At 56.3% G+C, this 20,619-nt stretch overlaps 1 protein-coding gene across 2 annotated transcripts in view; it reads left to right on the top strand.

Moving 5' to 3' along the window:
• The window catches only part of SHANK2 (SH3 and multiple ankyrin repeat domains 2), a 169,644-nt gene that overhangs the window by 140,121 nt on the left and 8,904 nt on the right, over positions 1-20,619 (top strand). For both annotated transcript variants that reach the window (XM_049781183.1, XM_049781184.1), the window contains 7 exons: positions 16,248-16,383; positions 16,847-16,928; positions 17,091-17,110; positions 17,691-17,711; positions 19,636-19,748; positions 19,861-19,972; positions 20,322-20,342. In XM_049781183.1, the coding sequence (XP_049637140.1) occupies positions 16,248-16,383; positions 16,847-16,928; positions 17,091-17,110; positions 17,691-17,711; positions 19,636-19,748; positions 19,861-19,972; positions 20,322-20,342 (505 nt within the window). The remainder of the gene's footprint in view (positions 1-16,247; positions 16,384-16,846; positions 16,929-17,090; positions 17,111-17,690; positions 17,712-19,635; positions 19,749-19,860; positions 19,973-20,321; positions 20,343-20,619) is intronic.

Genomic DNA, 20,619 nt, shown 5'->3' with positions numbered 1-20,619 from the left:
CAGTCCTGGAGGGAGTCATTAAGCATCAAGCGCCTCTATTAGGAAAAGAGCCTGCAAGTCCATTAACGCTGCTCCAACGCGCACACACACACTGGCAGGGAGCTGGGGCTGGGAGGTGGTTTCGAGAACTGGGGCACGAGCCACCACCACCACCCCCTGCAGGGACACACGCACACACCCCTGCCGCGCACAGCCATGTGTGACCCCCAAACAAAGAGAGAAGCAAATCAAAGCAAGAAGAAGAAAAGAAACAGAAAATTTCAGCCATGGGTTGAGAGAGAAAAATGGCGGAATAATAGGGGGAATCATGACACCTGTACTGGTTTTCCTGGAACATCAATCAAAGGAATTATCCTGTGAGACTGAATATCCAGGGAACGGAGGAAAGGAGGCGGCAGGTGGCAGGCACATTCAGAGAAGGGCACGGAGGAGCCACTGCAGATTTTTCTTTCTGGCACTGACCCACTTTGCTGTCCGGCAGTCCTGACTCTTCCCAGTCATAGGCGAGTCTCTTCAGAGTACTGGGTTCCACCCCGCTGTCTCTTCATCCTTCCGCACGCCCCCCCCCACCCGCTCAGTCCCCCATCCCCAGGACAAGTCCCCACTACAACTTGACCTTGAAATCAGGATGAGTTAATCCTCCAACCTTGCTTCTCTTTTTTGTTTTTGGTTTGGGGGCCACACCCAGCGGCACTTGTGGGGGGGCCCTCCTGGCTCTGTGCTCAAGGAATCACTCCTGGTGGTGCTCTCTGAGGGACTCTATAGGATGCCGGGTATCGAACCCAAGTCTGCCATGTGCAAGGCAAATGCCCTCCCTGCTTTGTTATTGCTCCGGCCCCCAACTTTATTCTTTTTTTTTTTTTTTTTTTTTTTTTTTTGGTTTTTGGGCCACACCCGGTGACGCTCAGGGGTTACTCCTGGCTATGCGCTCAGAAGTCGCTCCTGGCTTGGGGGACCATATGGGACGCCGGGGGATCGAACCGCGGTTCGTCTCCTAGGCTAGCGCAGGTAAGGCAGGCACCTTACCTCGAGCGCCACCGCCCGGCCCCCCAACTTTATTCTTTGTCCAAACAAAAGAGTTGTGCTAAGTGCCCAGCGTAGACACAGGCATTTTAGAACTGGCCGGTGAGCTTCTGTGGGAGTGCCCCGGTGCTGGAATAGTGGGCAGAGCCTGGATGAGCTGACCCCGAAACCCACAGTGCTTTGTATCCCCCCTTGCCAGGCATCTTGGCACAATTCTGCCTCTCCTTACTCAAGCGTGTTGAGATCCGTGTCTTACAAGTCCCTGCCAATCTGTCCCAAATTCTTTCAGGATTTTTTTTGTCTATGGGCTGATTTTGTTTGTCTATGGGCTGGTTTTATTGTTGGTTTGGGGGTCACACCTAGCAACATGCAGGGGTTACTCCTGGCTCTGTTCCCAGGAATTACTCCTGGTGGACTGGATGGACTTTATGTGGTGCTAGGAAGCGAACCCAGGTCGGCTGTGTGCAAGGCAAGTGCCCTTTTGTGTTGTTTTAGGATACTGTAAAGGTATGTTTGCATTTCCTTTGGGGAAGCTCTGTGGTGATGGTATAAAATATTTTATGTAGAGCCAGTTGTTCCACAAAATGATCTTGTGAGTCCCTCTGCTATGTAAGCAGTTCCCAGGGTGAGAAAAAAAAAAGGGGGGGGTTTTAGAATAGAGGAAAAAAATCCATCCTTTTGTTTGTTTTTGGCCCACACTCAGTGATGCTCTGGGCTTGCTCCTGACTCTACACTCAGGAATCATTCCTGGCAGTGCTGGGGGATCAAACATTTGGATGCCGGAGATCAAACCCCTGTCGACCACGTGTAAGGCAATTGCTCTCCCCATTGTGTCTGGCTAAGTCCCAGAATCCCATCTTGCGGCTCCTTTAAGTCCCCTTTCGAAAGGGGTCGGAAGAGGGTTTCCATGTCATTGTCCTACCCCCTTTGCCACAGCCACCACCACCCCCAGCCTCATCTTATAGCCCTGAAAGTGAAACACACATTCCGGGGGGCACAGATCCACCCTGAGATCCTGCATCAGATGGGGGACCCCAGAAGAAGTACTGGGCAGAAGATTGGACCAGCCGTACAATATCATTAGAATTCTCTAGGAGTAGCCTTGGTGTTTCTGTGTTGTTTTAGCAATAGGCATGGTCTCCAGAGGGGTCCCCAGAGGTAGGGAGTCCTCCCTGTGCTTCATTCTCCTAGGTAATGGGGTTCTCATCACCATCCGCCCTCCCCCTGCCAGGAGCTGCCACTCCACTGCCCTGCGTCACTTTCTTCTGCATCCCCACCCTTACCAGAAATGTCTCTGCTTATCCAAGGTGCTCCCCCAAAGGCTCATGTACATTGTGCCTTCCAGAATGTCCTCCTGCCCCCCCACTGGCATCACTGGTGGGCCCATCTACAATTTCGGGCTGCCCAGCATGAATCGGGGCCAGAGTTCCATCCAGCCTCGTTCAGCCCCTGCAGCAGCCCCACTCGGGCCCGTCCCGGGTCCCAGCTCAGCATGTCCGGGGCTGGCTGGGAGGAAGGTCCAGCCTCAGCTAAGGGCACTGAAAGCATTTTCCTTGTTCAGAGGAGATGGGTCCAAGCAGGGCAGACCTGGGCTTGGGCTGGCCCCTCACCACCCTCCCTTAGAACACTCCCGTGCCCCGTGGGGAAACAAGCAACCTACAGAGAGTTTGGTGGCTTTCTGGGTGGGGGCTGTTGGCCTGAGGGGACCCACCCAGGCCCAGGGAAAGGATGAGTAAATCCAGTGATGGGTGCCCTCTCAGATGCCCTAAACATGGAGCATGGGGAAGGAGGTGTGGAGGAAAGAAGTGGCAGGAAGGTGTGGAGCACAAAGGAGGAGCATGGGAAAGGAGGCGGCTCAGCGTCTCTGATCACTCCGTGTTTGCTTGGGAATCACTCTGTGTCACCTTCCTGAGAATGAGTGATGAGTTGTAGGTTCAGGCCATGCTCTGTGGGATCCAGTGTGTCCCCCACATTTCTTGTGAGGATCCTGGCTGTGGGCCACATGAGCTCTGGGCAGAGAACTTCAAACCATGGAGCCCCTCCAGGTGGGGCAGCCGAGCCCGGATCCTGCTGTCCAGGGGCCCCTGGACAGGCCCACTAGTCTGTGCCAAATGTCTGCACCATTAGTGAGCTGCAGGCTGGACAAGATTTCTGCCACCCCTGTCCTCCGTGTCCCCGAGCCCACAGGTCTCTGGCCATCCACAGGGGATGTAGTCACGGTCAACAAACCCCACGCTTGAATGTGGCCACAAGGATGCTGTGAGCTCAGGCTATGGCAACTGTGGGTTCATCCATGCTCTTAGCAGGACGCTCAGGAGCCAGGACACCCTCCAGGACCAGAGACCAGCCAGTGTGACATGTCCGCACTGTCCTGGGTGATCCACATGACCCTTCACCTCAGGGGTGCTGGGAGAGGGTCTGCGGGTCCCTCAGCAAACCTGCAGCCTGTGCTGCCTTGAGGCTATGGGCACAAACACCCTGGCTCCATCCCAAGATGACACACCAGACCACCATGGGGCAAGGAGCCAGGGTCTTGCTAGGGCACCAGGAAGGGCCAGAAACAAGATCAATCCCACCTGCTTGAGGCCAGAGCTGGGTCAATTGTGTCCCTGGTTTTATTTCATTTTGAGGGGTGATGCTCAGGGGAATCTCCTTCCGAAGGTGCTCAGGAGACCCTGCCTATGTGGTATGTGGGGATCAAACCCCAGTCGATTGTGTATAAGGCAAGCGCCCTTCCTGCTGTACTCTGCTCTGGCCCTGGGGCCCCTAAATTGAGTCCATGACTCTGACCAGGGCTCAGGTACACACACATACACACACACACACACACACACACACACACACACACACACACACACACATACACACACACACCTAAATTGAGTCCGTGACTCTGACCAGGGCCCAGGTACACACACACACACACACACACACACACACACACACACACACACACACACACTCACACAACCCCAGTGAATCTAAACCCCCCCAGAGAGGTGGCGCCTTGCAAACTCTTGCCTTTCCCGGTCCCTGAGCTTTGCTCTGGCCCTCAGTGAGGCCAAACCCCACTCCTGAGGGGGCAACAGGGGCTGGACCAGGCCTGGGAATCAGCTTGGAAATGCTCTTCCCAGCCTGGGCCAGAGTCAAGCTCCCCCTGGGCCGGGCCTCCCTCTGTGTGCAGGGAAGGAGATTGACTGCCTTCTGGGGTGCCACTGCCTCTCCTGCGTACACTGTAGCTGCCTTTAACCGCTGAGACCAGGACATAAGACGTAGAGATTGGGGCCTGGGGAGTTCAGGGCTCCCTGTCATTGTAGTTAAGTGAGATGGTCTAACGGATGGACCTTGGCCTGTGTTGTTTGTTGTTTGTTTTCTTTGGTTTGGGGGCACACATGGCAATCCTTAAGGCTTCCTCCTGGCCTGTGCTCAGGAATCACTCCTGGCAGTGCTCGGGGGAATCCTGTGGGATGCCAGGGGTAGAACCTGGGTTGACTTTGTGCAAAGCAAACATCCTCCCCGCTGTGCTATTGCTCTGGCCCCTGGAACAAAGATTTTTTGCAAATGCTGCTGAGTGATGGGTCTGGGAGGTCATCTCTCTCTCTCTCTCTCTCTCTCTCTCTCTCTCTCTCTCTCTCTCTCTCTCTCTCTCTCTCTCTCATACACACACACACACACATATACAGAGGAAACATGCTCATACAGATATACACAGATGAGTCACATATCATACACACATGGGATACATGCTCACACATACATGGTACATGGCTCCTACCTGCTGGTACACTCATGTGTCCCCCGGTATACATGCACGTATGTTTTCATGCGTGCTCTCATGTTCACGACCACCTGCCAGTATGCGCCTACTCACATGGGCCTGCATGATCCAAAGGCGCCCGCACGTGGGCGCTTACAGGCACCCACATGCTCCCAGACATGCTCGGGCTCCTGCTTGCTTCTTTGCAGAACTGACGGGAAGTTGTTCCTGGAGGTGATGCCCAAGGGGGCGGCCCCAGCAGCTGAAAGACTCAGACACTGTGTTCCTCGGGTTTGCCTCTGGAGCCACGAACCCTCCCGCCGCTGCCAGATAATACACAGGATGACGCAGACGGTCGAGGCTCCTAGAATCCTAAACCACGGTGACAAGCCGACAAACACCTGCCTTGCAAAGCAAAGTCTCAGGTGGCTGTTTGTACCGTGGCTGCAAACCAGAGAAATTTAAAATTCTCTTTTAAAAAAAAAAAAGTTGTTGATGATTGGAGTTTCAGTCACACAGTGTCCAACACCCTTTGCCAGGACATATTTCCTGCCGCCAGTGTCCCCAGTTTCCCGCTCCTCCTACCTGCCTCTAGGTCAGACTCTCTCTCTCTCTCTCTCTCTCTCTGTTTGTCTTTTCGTCTCTGTCTCTTTCTGTCTCTGTGTCTTTCTCTCTGTCTCTGTGTCTCTGTCTATCTTTCTGTTTGTCTCTTTGTCTCTGTCTCTTTCTATCTCTCTCTCCACCTGTTTCTTTCTCTCTGTCTCTGTGTCTCTGTCTATGTCTCTCTCTGTCTCTCTCTCAATACTGTTCCTGAAGAGGCATCCTGCCTCTCCCTTTTCCTCCTTCCAGCCCCCAGTTCCTGTCCAGAGGGATCATTTCCCACAGAGAAGAAACCTCTGTGACAAAGGCGACATTCTTTTGAGTGGTCACTTGGGAGCGAGACTGCACAGCCTGACCGTGTCAGACTAGCGGGCAGGTGACAGTAGGTGACAGGTCATTTCCCGCAGTCCTGGATGGGCAGCCACTGGTCAAGAAGAAAGAACCCAGAGAGGCACATGGGAGGGCAGGGGGTGCCCCCGACTGCCTGCAGGCCCATTCCACTTGCACCTTGTGCACCCCCAAGCATCGCCAGTGGCTCCCAGCCTTGCTGAGTCCAAGTATCGAACTGTCCTGCCAGGAACCTACAGCCACCAGGAGTGATGCCCAGTGTTGGGAGGTTGCCCCACAGAGCAGAATGTCAGTTCCATGTGCCTCTGCCCACCTGCCATGTGCAAACACCCCAACTCAAGTGTGTGATGCCCATTGAGTGCCTTTCCTGGGCCCCTCACCACCCCAAGTCTGTGCCCCACTGCCCAAGGGAAGCTCACTGTAAGATAGAAATGAGGGTTCAGGGACCAGAGCGATAGCACATCGGTGGGGTGTTTGCCTTGCACGCAGCCAATCCAGGATGGATGGTGGTTCAAATCCCGGCATCCCATATGGTCCTCTGAGCCAGCCAGGAGCTATTTCTGAGTGCAGAGTCAGGAGTAACCCCTGAGCACCGCCGGATGTAGCTCAACGCCCTCCCCTCAAAAAAGAGGGGAAAAAACAGTAAGTTGAACCCAGCGGGACCAGGTTAAGGAACAGTAATGAGGCCTGACCCGCTTGGGAGCTCACTGGTGCAGCGCTGATCCAGATTCGATCCCTGACATCCTATGTGGTCTCCTGAGCCCCTCCAGGAGTGATCCCTAGGCTCAGAGCCAGGAGAAAGTCCTGATTACCACAGGATGTGGCCTAAAACCCAAACATTAAAATAAAACGAGAGGGGGCTAGAGCAATAGCACAGCAGTAGGACATTTAGTCTTGCATGCAGCCGAACAGGATGGACTTAGATTCCCAGCATCCCATATAATCCCCCAAGCCCGCCTGGAGCAATTATGAGTGCAGAGCCAGGAGTAACCTCCGAGCATCACCGGGTATGGCCCAAAAACAACAACAAAAAAACAAAGAAATGAGGATTCAGGTGCTGAGTTACAGCACAGCGGGGAGGGCGTTTGCCTTGCATGCAGCCGGATTTGACCCCTGGCATTCCATAGGGTCCCTGGAGCACTGTCAGGAGCGATTCCTGAGCTCAGAGCCAGGAGTCACCCTTGAGCCCTGAAAAGCCTAATAAATAAATTTAAATAAAATGGGGGTTCAGAATGGGGCCCCAGAGCACCCCGCATCACACCTTCCCTCTTGTAGTCTTCATTGCTCCACCACTGCCTGTGTCGGCCAGGCAGACTCTTTGAGGAGACCCTTGCTCAGTGACCCTTGCCAGGGTTTCCCCTCCTGGGAGCTCCAGATGTGACAGAGCCTGACCCAGGCAAGGACAAACAGAGACAAACGGCCCTAGTGACAATTCGCCTCTGCCCATAGTGGCTGCCTGCCTCTCCCGTCCCCCTGGCCACGCTCAGTGTCACCATCACCACATTCGAGAAAGCCTGATTGCCTGTCCCCATGTGCCCCAGGCTGCCTCTCCCATGCCAGGCCTCATCTGCTGGGCCAGTTCACTACTCCCATTTCCTGAAGATCACCATGGCCTGACAGGACCTCCAAGAGTGTCTGGGACACTACACAATGGTGAATCATAACAGAGTCCGCCACGCCCACTCTGGGTGCAGAGCCACTGCCCATAGCTGCTCCTGCTGAGATGCCTACAAGGTCCTCCGACCTGTCCCTGCAAGGGGCTGCAGACCTTGGCGAAGGTTCACACTCACAACCTTGGCAGAAGTTTCTACCACCTGCCGCATTGGTCCCGATTGCGGATTGGGGGCGGTATGAGGCAAAGGTGGGATTTCTGTGAACTCCCACCTGTCACTGTTGTTTCTTTGTTCTCTGCTGCTTGGCTTTGTTTTATTCTGGAGGTGGTATCTAGGAGCTGATCCTGGCTCTGTGCCTGGGGGACATGGTTTCTCGGAGGAGGGGGTGTCCCAGGGAACGAGATGGTGGCAGGGCTCAAATCAGAGCCTCCACATCAAAGGAAGCGCTTAGTCCTTGGGTGTCCCATATCCACAGTCCCTCTGGATGTCGGGAGGGGCCAAGAGATGGCAGAAGGGGAAGGCACTTGACTTTCACTTGGATGCCCTGGGTTCAATCCCCAACACCCTATAATGTTCCCTCAAAGAAGGAAGGAAGGGAAGGAGGAAGAATGAGGGAGGGAGGGAGAAAGGAGGGAGGGATAGGAAAGGAGTCATTGTCAGGACCAAGAAGATGAACCCACGGGCCCGGGTATATGCAGGACCCCCATTTTTCAGTCCCCTGCACACTGTCTCAGTGACTATTTCATCCACACCAGGCGACAGCTAGGATGTCCCTCCCAAGGTCCGTCACCCAGATTCCCACAGGTCACTGGCTTAAGAATGCTGAGGTCAAGGACCCAATGGGAGCTGATGTTTGTGACAGGCCCCACTATCCTTCATCCTTCCCTTTTCTCCCCTCAGTGCCTCACTCTTTGGTTACTGCATTTCTAAGAATCTGTTTCCGGACCCTCTGTTTGTCCTGCCCCATCCCTCTGGCTGTCTTGTGTTTTATTCACTGATACCCACATAGTAGTGTCGAAAAGTGGAGGAATGGACAAATATCCTGCTGCTTCCCCTGTCAAGACTGTGTGGGCTTTTCTGGGTCCACTCCCATCCCCCCACCCCAGCCTTATATAAATTATGTCACCTGCCTTTGCCGCAAAGTCATAAACAACAGACTGGATCGGAAGTTGCCAAGCTGGGGTCACTCTGGGGTCTTAGCTGCTTGCCAAGGACACTGGAGGAAGAATTAGTTGGGAAAACAGACCCCAGGGGAACAGATAGAGGGAGAGGAGGACCCCGAAGGTGCAGGGAAGGGGAAAAAGAAACTGCAGAACAGCAGGAGGCCCCGGAGGTGAAGGCAAACAGGCAGCCTTGAGCGACTGAACAAAATGGTCCTTGAGCAAGACGCGACAGCCCGAGGACAAAATGTGCAAGATTTGAGACTTTGGGGGAACGAGCCTGGCATTACCGGGGGTGGGAGAGGCGCTAAGTGTGGATGCAACACTGGCTGAATGATGGTCACAGATCACCAAAATGCTGCTGGACAAGCTGAAAGGCACCCCCAGACTCGCCATGATGAAGAAATCCCTTTGATGAGCCTTTAGTTAGAAGTAAGGTCCGGAAAGACACAGAAAAGAACGTGCCAAGCGGGAGCGGGTGGGAAAGAGACCATTGGGAGATGGGAGGAAACTGGAACCCACAGACAGAGGCTTCCTGGAGGAAGGGACTCGAGCTCTCGGGGACAGAACTTCAGCCACCCCAAGGCTGTGCCCAGTGGGGTAGGTTCCCCATAAAGAACAGAGCAGGGTGGAGTAATAGGATAGCAGGGAGGGCGTCTGCTTTGCACACGGCTGACCCGGGTTCGATCCCCGGCACCCCATCGGGTCCCCTGAGCTTGCCAAGAGGAGGATGCAGACTGGGAGGACCGGGCATGCTGTCGCGACTGTCCCCCTTTATTCCCGGGATTCTGAAATTGGGTTCCTTGAAGACGTGTCATTGAGACCTGTCTGGACCTTCCAAGCACACATCTCTGGGATTTACCTATCATGGGGGTGGGGATGCGTCGGCCACCATCTGACTGGAGAAGTGTATTATCCCCCCAAAAGGAATCAGCGGTTCTCCAGGGTCAGCCCCCTTCCACCTAACCTTCTTCCTGACTGCTGGGGACTTTGGTCTCTGGGTCCTGTGTGACGAGGGTTTGGTTCTGGGGCGCAAAATCCCTGTGGTCACCCAACCTTGGAGGAAGAGCCCAGAAAGTTTCCGGGATGACTTTACTCCACAAACCCCACTCTCTCCTCACTCTCTGGCGTCCTGGGTGTGGTAGGTGCCATTGGAGACTCACACGGATGTAGCAGCTTCTTGAGCACGCTCTGCGGCGCCGGCATTAATGTTCTCCAGTGCACAGACACCCTGCTCAGGTGTTTTCTCACTTACTGATTTAATTGTTTTGGTTTGAGGACACTCCTGGTAGTGCTCAGGGGTTCCTCCTGGCTCTGCACTCAGGAGTCACTCCTGGCTGAGGTCAGGGGCCCCTATGGGATGCCGGAGATCCAACCCGGCTCGGTTGTGTGCAAGACAAATGCCCTCCCCGCTGTGCTATGGCTCCGGCCCACCCCATGAATATTTTATAAACGATTTTGATTTTGGAAAGTCAGTTCCGTTTCCAAGCTCCAAATTCGCCTTCTCATTCTCCTGAAGATGGGGTGCGCCTCCCCCTGCAGCCTAGAGGCAGCCCCAGTTCCCGGTAGAGCAGGTGGGCCAGCCCCGGTTCTCTGGCTTTCTGGCTATGTGAATGTCTCCGTGAGCAGCTGTGTTCTGACTCGACTGTGCTTGGGATCTCAGGGTTCTGTCCCCTGATCTGTCTCTCCTTATATCTCTGGTCTCCTAGTTTCTGTGCCTCGCCAGCCGGGATATTCACCCCACACTGAACTACGTGCCCTTCGTCTTCGCATCCATGTCTCCTCACAGTTGACAGCCTGCGAGGCAGAACTTTCTTAATATTTATCTGGTTTGGGAATGTTTGAGCATTTCTGGGGGCTGTTGTTTTGGTTTGAGGGACATACCCAGTGATGCTCAGGGATCACTCCTGCCAGGCTCGGGGAAACCCTATGGGATGCCAGGGATCAAACCTGGGTGAGCCACGTGCAAAGCAGATGCCCTCCCCACTTTGCCGTGGCTCCGAACCAATCACTGAACCTAAATTCAGATCCTTGGTGCCAGTGAGGCCGTGTGCAGCCATCTGTGTCCGCCTGGACTCCCCGCCTGGCCCATCCTTCCATCTGAAGTACTGGTTCTCTGGAGTGCCCTTGGATACAGGCCCTTGGGCCCCACACGCTCTTTAATCTTGTCTCTTCCTTCTCGGTTCATCTATTTTGTGCCACGTGCATTTCTAGATCTAGACACTGTTTGTTTTTTTTTTAATTTCCATTTGACATTTTTTAATTTTTCATCTGGAAGATTTCCTCTCCAGTATCAGTAATGAGTATCGGCTCTTCTCCCAAGTCCTCTAAGAATCTGATTTATTTTCTTCCTTTCCAGTAATTATAACATCGTGTACCTCTGAGTCCTCTGAACAAGTTTCTTTGTACCTCAGAATGGGTCGTGTTCTGGGATGGGGCTGCCGGTTGTGGGTCTGTCATTCTCCTCTTAGACCCAGATTAGGGCCTCAACCAGCTACACCAGCAGCAACTCAGACCCAAATTGAAGGCCTTCGGTTATGGGTTGGTTCTGTACCCGGTGTCAACCAGGCATGGGGCGAGTGACATGGGAACACGAAGCCATCCTCTGTGACATACCTGTCTCCAAACTCTGCAGCTGGATCCCCCGGCCTCTCTGATCCAGTTTCTTGCCAAAAAGAACTGTTTTCTTGGGTGTTCCTGGGATGTACCACCAGGGCTGCCACACGTGCTGCAGAATTTTTGGGGACTTTCTGTGCTCGGCCAGTTGGCCATTGTGGTTGCTCCTGGCTGCTACCTGCAGAGGATCTTTTGTTCATTTGTTGGTTTGTTTTTGTTTTGCGGAGCAGCAGTGTGCAGGTGGGACATTCCTGGTGGGACTCAGGGACCTTATAGGATGCCAGGAACTCACCTGACTCAGCCAGGTGCCAGACAAGCACCCTAACAGCTGGACTAACCCTCCAGACCCAGAAATGCATCCAGGAGATGACTTCACTTCATCATCCAAGAAGAAATCTCTATATACAAACAATCAGCCTGTCAATTAATCATACGTAAAATCACTTTTAAATAACCAGTGCTATGGACTGGAGTGATAGCACAGCTAGGAGGGCGTTTGCTTTGCACACAGTTGACCTGGATTCAATCCCTGGCATCCCATAGGGCTCCAGAGCTTACCAAGAATAATTCCTGGGCCCGGAGAGATAGCACAGCGGCGTTTGCCTTGCAAGCAGCCGATCCAGAACCAAAGGTGGTTGGTTCGAATCCCGGTGTCCCATATGGTCCCCCATGCCTGTCAGGAGCTATTTCTGAGTAGACAGCCAGGAGTAACCCCTGAGCACTGCAGGGTGTGGCCCAAAAACAAACAAACAAAAAAGAATAATTCCTGAGCACAGAGCCAGGAGTAAACTCTGAGCACTGCTGAGCGAGACCTCTCCCCGCAAAAAATAACCAAAACCTTAAATAAAAACAAACAAATGTGAGTGAGGTACAGCAGGCAAAGCTCCTGCCTTGCATGCAGCCAACCAAGGTTCTGTTCTCAACACCCCACATGATCACCTGAGCTCAGCCAGAAGTGGGATCAGGGAGGTCATTGAGCCCTGGCTAGAGAATTTTTTCTACCCAAAATAAGACTTTGACTTTGCTGTGGAGCTGAGTCTCAGGCATGCAAGGCAGATGCTGTGCCTTGAGCCACATCCCCTAAGAAAGATTTCACAGACTGAACATACATGGATGGGGGCTTGGCAGGTTCTGAGGGAGTTCTGAGGGAAGGGGACTCGGGTCAAGAGAATGCCTTAGGTTTCCAGAAACGCCACCAAGACTCCCTGTGTTGGGAGATCTTACAATGAGATTTGTGCAATTATGATGTGTTTGGGCTAGAGTTACTGTTGCGGGCCTGTTGTTTAATAGAATTAATGATGGAGCTGGATGGAGCTGGAGGCCTTTGTCCTTAGGCTCCGGCCATGTGGCTCCATCCCCCCCCCCCCCCCATTAACCGGCGGGTCAGCAACTTCAGGTGGTCGAGGCGGGTAGAAAAAATCATCCAGAGACAGGCATCAGGAAATATCAGTTTTATTTGCCCTAGCCACCACATATGTGTGTGGCCTAACATAACCATTTATGCTGAATCCTTATTCAGCCCTGCATAGTACCTTGTTTCTTAGCCATCTCTCCTCTAATCTCCATCCAGGCAAATCCCTAATCCCCTTTTGCCCCTTAGGCAAAATCTTTTATAACCTTCCAAGATCCCTCCCAGAAATGGGAGGATATATTAGCAGGTAAAGTTACAGGTACCAAGACCCCTCCCAGGAATGGGTCTTACTCGTAAGATCAAGTTACACGGGAAGGATGGGGGGATGGGGCCACAAGGGCCTAGAAAAGTTAAACCAGGGCCACAGCAAGAGCACAGCATGGAGGGTGTTGGCCTTGCACGCAGCCGACCCAGGTTTGATCTTCGGTATCCTATAGGATCCTCTGAGCCAGCCAGGTGTGACTCCTGAGTACAAAGTCGGGAGGAACCCCTGAGTACCTGAGGGTGTGGCCCCAAACCAAAAAAAAAAAAAATTAAACCAGTAAACAGTCAGCATCAGAACATGACTTCAGGAAAGGCAAAACCAAAGTCGTTTCAGTGTATTTTGGGGGGTAGCAGGGCAACTCGAAACAGGTGCCAGTTAAAATCAGGCTGAGTTGGGCACAACAGCATGGGTTTGGGGGTGCTGGCTTTGCCTGTGGCTGACCTGGGTTCAATCGGAGGCCTGCCAGGAGGGAGCCCTGAACTCAGGTGAGTGTGGCCCCAAGCCTGGAAAGAAAATTCACAGCCTCAAATCAGGATTGAGCCACCTCCACAGGCAGAAGGACAGCGCTGAATTCAGATTCTCGCCACAATGACCTTGACTTAAAAATGCTGAACAAGCAGGCTTGGCTGCCCTCTGTAGGGATGCTGGCACCTGATGGGTGGATCAGGCATGTTCCAGGGGCCACCTCTAAGTGCCCAACCCCAGTTTGGAATCTGGTTTGGTTTGGTTTGGTTTGGTTTTTGGGTCACACCCAGCAGTGCTCAGGGGTTACTCCTGGCTCTATGCTCAAAAATCACTCCTGGCAGCCTCGGGGGACTATATGGGATGCCGGGATTCGAACCACTGTCTTTTTGCATGCAAGGCAAAAGCCTACCTCCATGCTATCTCTTCGGCCTCAGTGAGGAATCTGTTGCCTGGAATTCACAGTGCAGCAGCTGGCAGAGCCCTGGGGTCAAACTGAGAGGCAGATGGAGTCGGTGGCTCATGGTGCCAGCAGTCACATGGTGGGCAGAGGACTGACAGACAGACAGACAGACAGACAGACAGACTGACTGACTGACTGACTGACTGACTGACTGACTGACTGACACTGCGACAGGCTGGGGTAGAGGCAGCCAGCTGGCTCTGAAGAGCAAGTGGAAAGGGGACGAGCAGAACAGCCAAGACACACCCAGACCCAGACCCTCTCCTGTGGTGTGTGGGATCGGGGTTGAAGGAAGGCTCAAGGGCAGGGATACAGCACCCAGAAGCCTGTGTATGGAGGAGCCTGCAACTTGGGGGAAAGCATGCCAGGTGCTGGGGGTTATTTTTGTTTTTGTGTCTATACCCAGCAGCGCTCAGGGCTTCCCCCTGGTTCTGTGCTCAGAAATCGCTCCTGGCAGGCTCCGGGGATCCTATAGAATTCCGGGGATTGAACCCGGGTTGGGCCTGGGCAAGGCAAACTCCCTCTCTGCTGTGCTATTGCTATGGCCCCAGGCACTGGAGTTTAGAGATGCAGAAACTCCGGAGAATATCGAAGGTGCCAGTGTGGATGTCTGGCAACCCTGGGACTCGGCCTCTGTCCATGGGCATTGCCAGGTGGCCCGAGCCTCGCTGCGCTGTGGCCGAGCCTGAGTCTGGCACTCTGCCCCCTGCATGGTGCCTGCTGAGCTCTGGCACTCGGATGAAAATTGCTCCCGTCTCTCCCGTGGGAAGGCGAATGTGCCAGCTGGTGCCCGTGCCCCGGCAGGGCACTCACCTGTGTGCCAGCAGCCAAGCCGGGGACGCCCACACATGCCCCGATCTGACCTTGCGGCTCAGCGGGGTGGGAAGTGGGGCGGGTGTGAGGCCCTGGCTCCGGGCAACCCCGACAGCAGGGAAAAGGCATCTCAGGATGGAACACACCCCATTATCAACTGCTCTCCTGGCCTCCAAATCCCACTGGCCACACCCAGGACCAGCCCTGACCCTGGGAGGAAGTGGCGGTGGTGGGTTTCATAGCCCACCTTATTGGCACCCCCGGGCTCAGGTGCCCCTGCTCCCCTTCAACCCAAACCCTCTCCCCTGATCCACTGCTTAGTGACAGCTCGACCCCAGCTCACCTCTGCAGATTTCAGGGTGTGAGATCAGAGCACTGAGAACAGAGTCTCGGGACCCAAAGTCAGGGCAGGCAGAGGCAAATGTAGCGGGAGGGCAGCCACTGAGTTTGGGCCCTGTGCTGGCCGCCTGCTGAGCCCCTTTCATTGTCAGGTTTGGGATGCAGGCCATGTGGATTTGAAGGGCTGGGGCACATCTCCTCAGAGCTCACTCCTGGGCTTTAGGGGGATGTGGGGTTGCCCACGGGACCGACAACTGGGCAGCAGGATCTGGGGGCCATGCAGCCGGGCCACAAACAGGCCCTGGCTAGGTACCTGATCCCGGGAACTCTGGCCTTGTGTTGCAGCCACAGTGTCCTCCAATGGCCAGTGCTGGAACTGCGCCATCAGGCAGCACTGGGACTGGCCTAAAAGGGTCGTGGGACAGAAGTCAAAGCCTTGGAGCAGCTTCACTCCAGCCCTCACCCCCACATCCACGCAAGGACATCTCAATCCCCTGCCACTCTCCCACCCTCAGTCTTCCTGTCACTCCAAAGCCAGAATGAGTCCGTCGCCCCCACAACTGAACTTCTCCCCAGCACCTCCTGCTCACTGGCCTCTGCACCCCAGAACCTTGGCATGGGTTGTAGATGGGGACATACGGGGCCAGTGACAGCTCCACTAGGTGCTGCCCACAGATGCTAGAGGACTGTCGGTGGGAGGACCAAATGGCTGCGTACTGCCAAGCTTGGCAGTTTGGGGGACCAGAAAAGGTCTGATGTGCTCTGGGAACAGTGAAGCAGGGTGGCCCCCAAGCTGGACTCCGGCTGTGGCGGGCCAGGGCCTGTGTGGCCCTTTTGTCAGCCATAAGGGGAGAAAAGCGAGAGGGGATAGCCCCTCACTGTGGCCCGGCGTCTGGTTTAGGGGTGATCTGGAGTCCAGGCACCTAGTCTGGCTGGCAGGAGTCATGGGGGGGGCATCGACATTGGGGTTCTCGGCAGTCACAGGTTGGTGGGACCCAGCGGGGAGCTTCACCCAGCCATCTCGGCCACCACAGCAGCGGGCAGTGGGCGGGCTGTGTGGGCACCGAGGGCCGCAGGCCAAGCCAGCAGCAGGCACGGGAGAGGGGCTCGGCCCTGCCAGCTGCCGCCTCCGCCACTTCCGTGCCAGGCCCAGGAGCACCAGGGCAGCCAGGGGTGGGGGCTGGAGGGGCGTGGGGTGTCTGTGCCTGCAGAGTGCGATGGCAGAGCGGGCCGGGAGGTGTGAGGCAATTAGCAGCTATTCCTCATCTGTGAACCCGGCTGTGGGCCTGAGCAGGGCCCCCAAGGGAACATTGTGAATGGTGCTAGCACCTCGGTGGGGTGTGCCCCCCCCACTGATGCCCCACGTGTCTCCCACAGGTGAACAGCGAGAATGTTGTGAAAGTTGGTCACCGGCAGGTGGTGACCATGATCCGCCAGGGCGGGAACCACCTGGTCCTCAAGGTCGTCACGGTGACCCGGTCCCTGGACCCCGATGACACGGCCCGGAAGAAAGGTCTCCCCTGCCCGGGGGGGTCAGAAGGGCAGGCGGGCACTACACAGCTGGGGTGGACGTGGGCATGGCCCTAGATGGGAAGAGGCTCGAGAAGACACTGTTCTAACTTTTCTTTGACCTCCCAGGCCCCCAGCACAGAGCCCTCTTCAGGGCCTGGTAGAGACAGGGAGGGAGGACTGCCTGAAAGAGGGGACATGGGCTGGAGATGGCTGAGACTGGAGTGTCCAGGACTCTCCTTAGGGGGTTGTCAGGCTCTCAAGTCAATGTGAGGGGAACCCCCTCCCGGGAGAGGCCGTCAGGACATGGAAGGGCTCCCTGCTGAGGGGTCCCAGGAGAACGGCAGGACACTGGACTGTCGGGTCCCTCCACGGCAGGATGCCCGTCCCCACCTCAGCCATGGCTGAGCCAGCACAGGGGGCCTCCACCCTAGCCGGACCCTTACCCCAGTTTCCTGCCTCTCCAGCCCCGCCACCACCCAAGCGAGCCCCGACCACTGCGCTCACCCTGCGCTCCAAGTCAATGACGTCGGAGCTGGAGGAGCTCGGTAAGGCTCGCCCGTCCAGCACCCAGGAGGGGGCCAGCGCCCGGGGACCTCCCCCACCCCGCACGCTCCCCCACCCAGCCTGGACCATGTGGGCTGCAGGGTGCGGGGATGGGCCCTCCCTGCTCAGCGCATCTAACATTGATTTTTGTTTTGACTTTTTGGGCCTCTCGCTAGTGGATAAAGGTAAGTTGCCCCACGGTGCCCCTCAAACAGCACTCCCTGCTGTTTCGGGCACCCCAAAGGCACTTCGACTGGTTGTGCTGCTCAGACCCTCGATGTGGGTGGGACAGGGAACTGGCAGGACTGGGGGTGGCGGCCAGTGGGGAGCATGTCGGGGGACTCAGCTGTGTTGGGGAGCCCCTGAGGGATACAGGGCAGTGGCAACACCTCTGTGGCCCCCAGACCCCACTCCTGGGCCTGTAACCAGGGTCACTCCCACCCAGTCTGAACCCCCTTTCCACTGGGAACAACCATTGGCCCTCCCCATAATGCATGATCCTGCAGTGTACCCTACTCAGAATTGGGGGCCCCCACACCCCTGTCCCTGTCACGCCTTGCCCTCCTGACAAGCCCCCAAAACCCTGCAATGCCCACTGCCGGCCAAGCCCCGTAATCGCCCCTGCCTCCTCGCGGGGGCTGTGAGGTTGGTCACCCCCAAAAAGCAAGTTAGGCGACTCCCCTGGGTCCAGAGCAGCCCCCACCTGAGGGTGTCGCGCTGGGTCCCCCCCAGGGTGGGGTCTCACGCTCCATCTCTGTTTCCAAGCCTCCGTGCGGAAGAAGAAGGGTAAGGGGCGCGTCCGTGTGGCCCCCCGCACGCCCCCGCTGTCAGCGTGGAATGTGCCGTGACGCGTCCTGTCCCTCCCGTCTGTCCCGTCCGTGTGCGTCTCCCTGCCCCCCTGTGTTCACGTCCTTGTGCTCTGGGGTGCTCTGGGGGTGTAGGCAGGGGCTCCAGGACATGCTGGCTCGCCCGGGCCCCTCTCTGGGAAGCTGTATTGTAGCTCTGACCTTCCATGGTGGAAGTGGGTGCAAGGCCATGGTCCCCCACAGCCCACGTGGGCCAGTGCTGGGACCCCTTCATTTAGGAAGAGAAGAAACTGGGACTAAGTCCAGGTCCCCTGAGGTCACAGCCCCAGAGTTAAGGGGTGCAACCTTCAGGAGAGGGACATGTGGGTGAGGAGTGCCGCTGCCCCCAACAAAGGTCTCTCTGATACATAAAAGGGCCCAGGGCACCCTGGAGGGGATGCCAGGATGGGAACACCCCCATGTCAGCAGCTCAGACCATGATACAGCCCAGTGACTGTGGGCCTGACACCAAGGCAACCCTCATTTTCCCTACAAGTTTTCAGCTCGTCTCTGAAATCATCCTGTGATCCAGGATTTCCCAGGGACCCCACCGTCCCCCAATGCACATGGGCCTGGGGGCATCCTAGGCTTCTGGTGCTGCTGCAAGACTCAGGGCTGGGAGACCCCAACTCCAGCTGCCCAGGCCCCACCTGGCCTGCACACCCTGCCCCTCCCCACAGCCAACTTCCTCGACCCAGGGACCCCTTCACACACAAGCATCCACGACCCAGGCATTCTAGCTCAGTGCCTGAGGACCCCAAGCCAGTCTGACCCTAGGATGCCAGGCCTAGCTGCTGGGGTGGGGATGATCCAGCCCCAAAGGGAGAGCTGGGTATGTGGGCAGCACCCCCCCACACACACACACACACAACCAGGAAAGCAGCTACAGGGCCTCTGTGAGGAGACAGCAGGGCCCAGGGGACAGAGTCCCATCAGAGTCTGAGGGACAGAGTCCGGGTGCCAGATCTCTGCTGGGGGTGTCTCCCAGGAGTAGAGGGTTTGACCCAGCTACTCTGGGACCGCTCCCCCCACCCCGTATGGAGTCTCAAGACCTGGACCATCCCCTGGCGCCAGTTTCAGGGTGCTGGAGGGTGGTGATGGTGGGACCCCGGGGTGCGGGCAGAGCTGAGTTTCTGTTGCTGGGTGTAGGGTGGGGCCTCGGCCCTGAGCCCTGTGTCTGCCGCTGCGCCCCTGAGCTTTTAGTCCCACACTCCCCTCTAAGGGGACCCAGTAACAAACTCGGCGTCTCACAGAACCTGCTCTGCCGGGTGTGAGAGTTGGGTGTGTGGGTGTGGGTGTGTGTTAGCATGTTTGGGGAGGAAGAGTATGCATGTATGAGTCTGAGGGTGTGTGTTAACATGTCTGTGTGGGTGTGGGAGTGAGATGGGCGAGTGTATGTGTAAGCATGTTTTTTGGGAGAGCAGCGAGTGAGTCTGAGGATGTTTATGTGGAACAGTGTGGGGGAGTATGTGTAAGCATGTTTGTACGTGTGTAGCCATGTTTGCGTGCAAACGAACATACAAACATGCATGTTTGTGGTTTACCGTACTGTTACTGATAAGGCAAAGTCACACGTTTGTAAGTGTGAGCGTGTTTGTAAGGATGTAAGCATGTTTGTGTATGAGCCTGTTTGTGGGAGAGTGTGCGTGAAGGAGCATGTTTGTCCATGAGCATGTCACTGTGAGTGAGAACATGTGAACAGGCATGGTGTGCCCGTGTGTGAGCAGGCGGTATGTGTGTTGTCAAGTTTGGGGGAGCTCTGGGCTCCCCTGTATTTTCACAGCCCAGGTTGGGTGTGGGCTTCTCCCTGCCCATTGCATGGTCTCGGGCGCCCAGGCCCTACTGACCAGGGTGTCTGCCCATAGATAAGGCTGAGGAAAAGGTGCCCCGGAGTGCTGAGAGCATGGCCGAGCCCCGGGTGGCCTCCATCCGCCCGAGGCCCAGCAGCCGCTGCTTCCCGCCCATCTCCGACATGAACGTGAGTGGCTGGGGGAGGCCTGGGGGTTCAAGATTGGGTGGGGTCCCCACAGATGACCCCTGGGGCTGTGCGGTCAGGGCAGCATCTCACCAGCCCCCCATCCCGTTCGCAGTCCATGTATGAACGCCAGGGGATTGCTGTGATGACGCCCACCGTTCCCGGGAGCCCCAAAGGCCCGATGCTGGGCCTGCCCCGAGGTACGATGCGAAGGCAGAAGTCCATAGGTAAGAGGCACGCATGGCCCGCCTGGGTGAGGGACACGAGGCCGGGGGGCCCTCAATTGCAGCCCAGCACCCCAAAACACCAGCTCGATCATCATGCGCCTGCGGTGGGGGGTAGGGGAGGAGTGTGGGGACCGCTCTGCTTTGCTGGACCTGCTGCCTGGGCGTCTGGATTCCCCAGAACCCGCGGAAGTTGCCTTGCCATGGAAAGGTGCCCCTGATTCTGTGTGCCAGCCACCCCCACACACAGCTGGGGTCCTGGGCACTGGAGCACTCGGGGCACCCGCAGGCTCTGACCAGGTGTCAGGGTCCACCTGGAGCCTGCTAACAGCCGCCTGTCTCCTCCCACCAGACAGCAGGCTCTTTCTCTCAGGTCAGTGTCCGCCTGACCCGAGGGGAGGTGGTAAGGGGCAGGGACCTCACCCAAGGCTGCCAGGGCCGGGCCAGGCATGCATGCCCCAACTTTCAGGAACACCCCTGGGACTATACCCATCACCCACCAGGCTGGAAGCTATCCACCTTAACTCACACCTGAGGGTCAGGGGGCCCATCCCAGCCTCCAGACGAGGGTCAGTCACCCCTACACCCTGCGTGTCCTTGCAACCCCCAGAGGCCTGGCTTAAAAAGAGGCAGCCTCAGCCGGGCTGTCC

Source organism: Suncus etruscus, chromosome 9, assembly GCF_024139225.1.
Source record: "Suncus etruscus isolate mSunEtr1 chromosome 9, mSunEtr1.pri.cur, whole genome shotgun sequence".
Lineage (NCBI taxonomy): Eukaryota > Metazoa > Chordata > Mammalia > Eulipotyphla > Soricidae > Suncus > Suncus etruscus.
The sequence above is the reverse complement of the archived record's forward strand: the minus strand, read 5'-3'. Positions and strand labels throughout refer to the sequence as shown.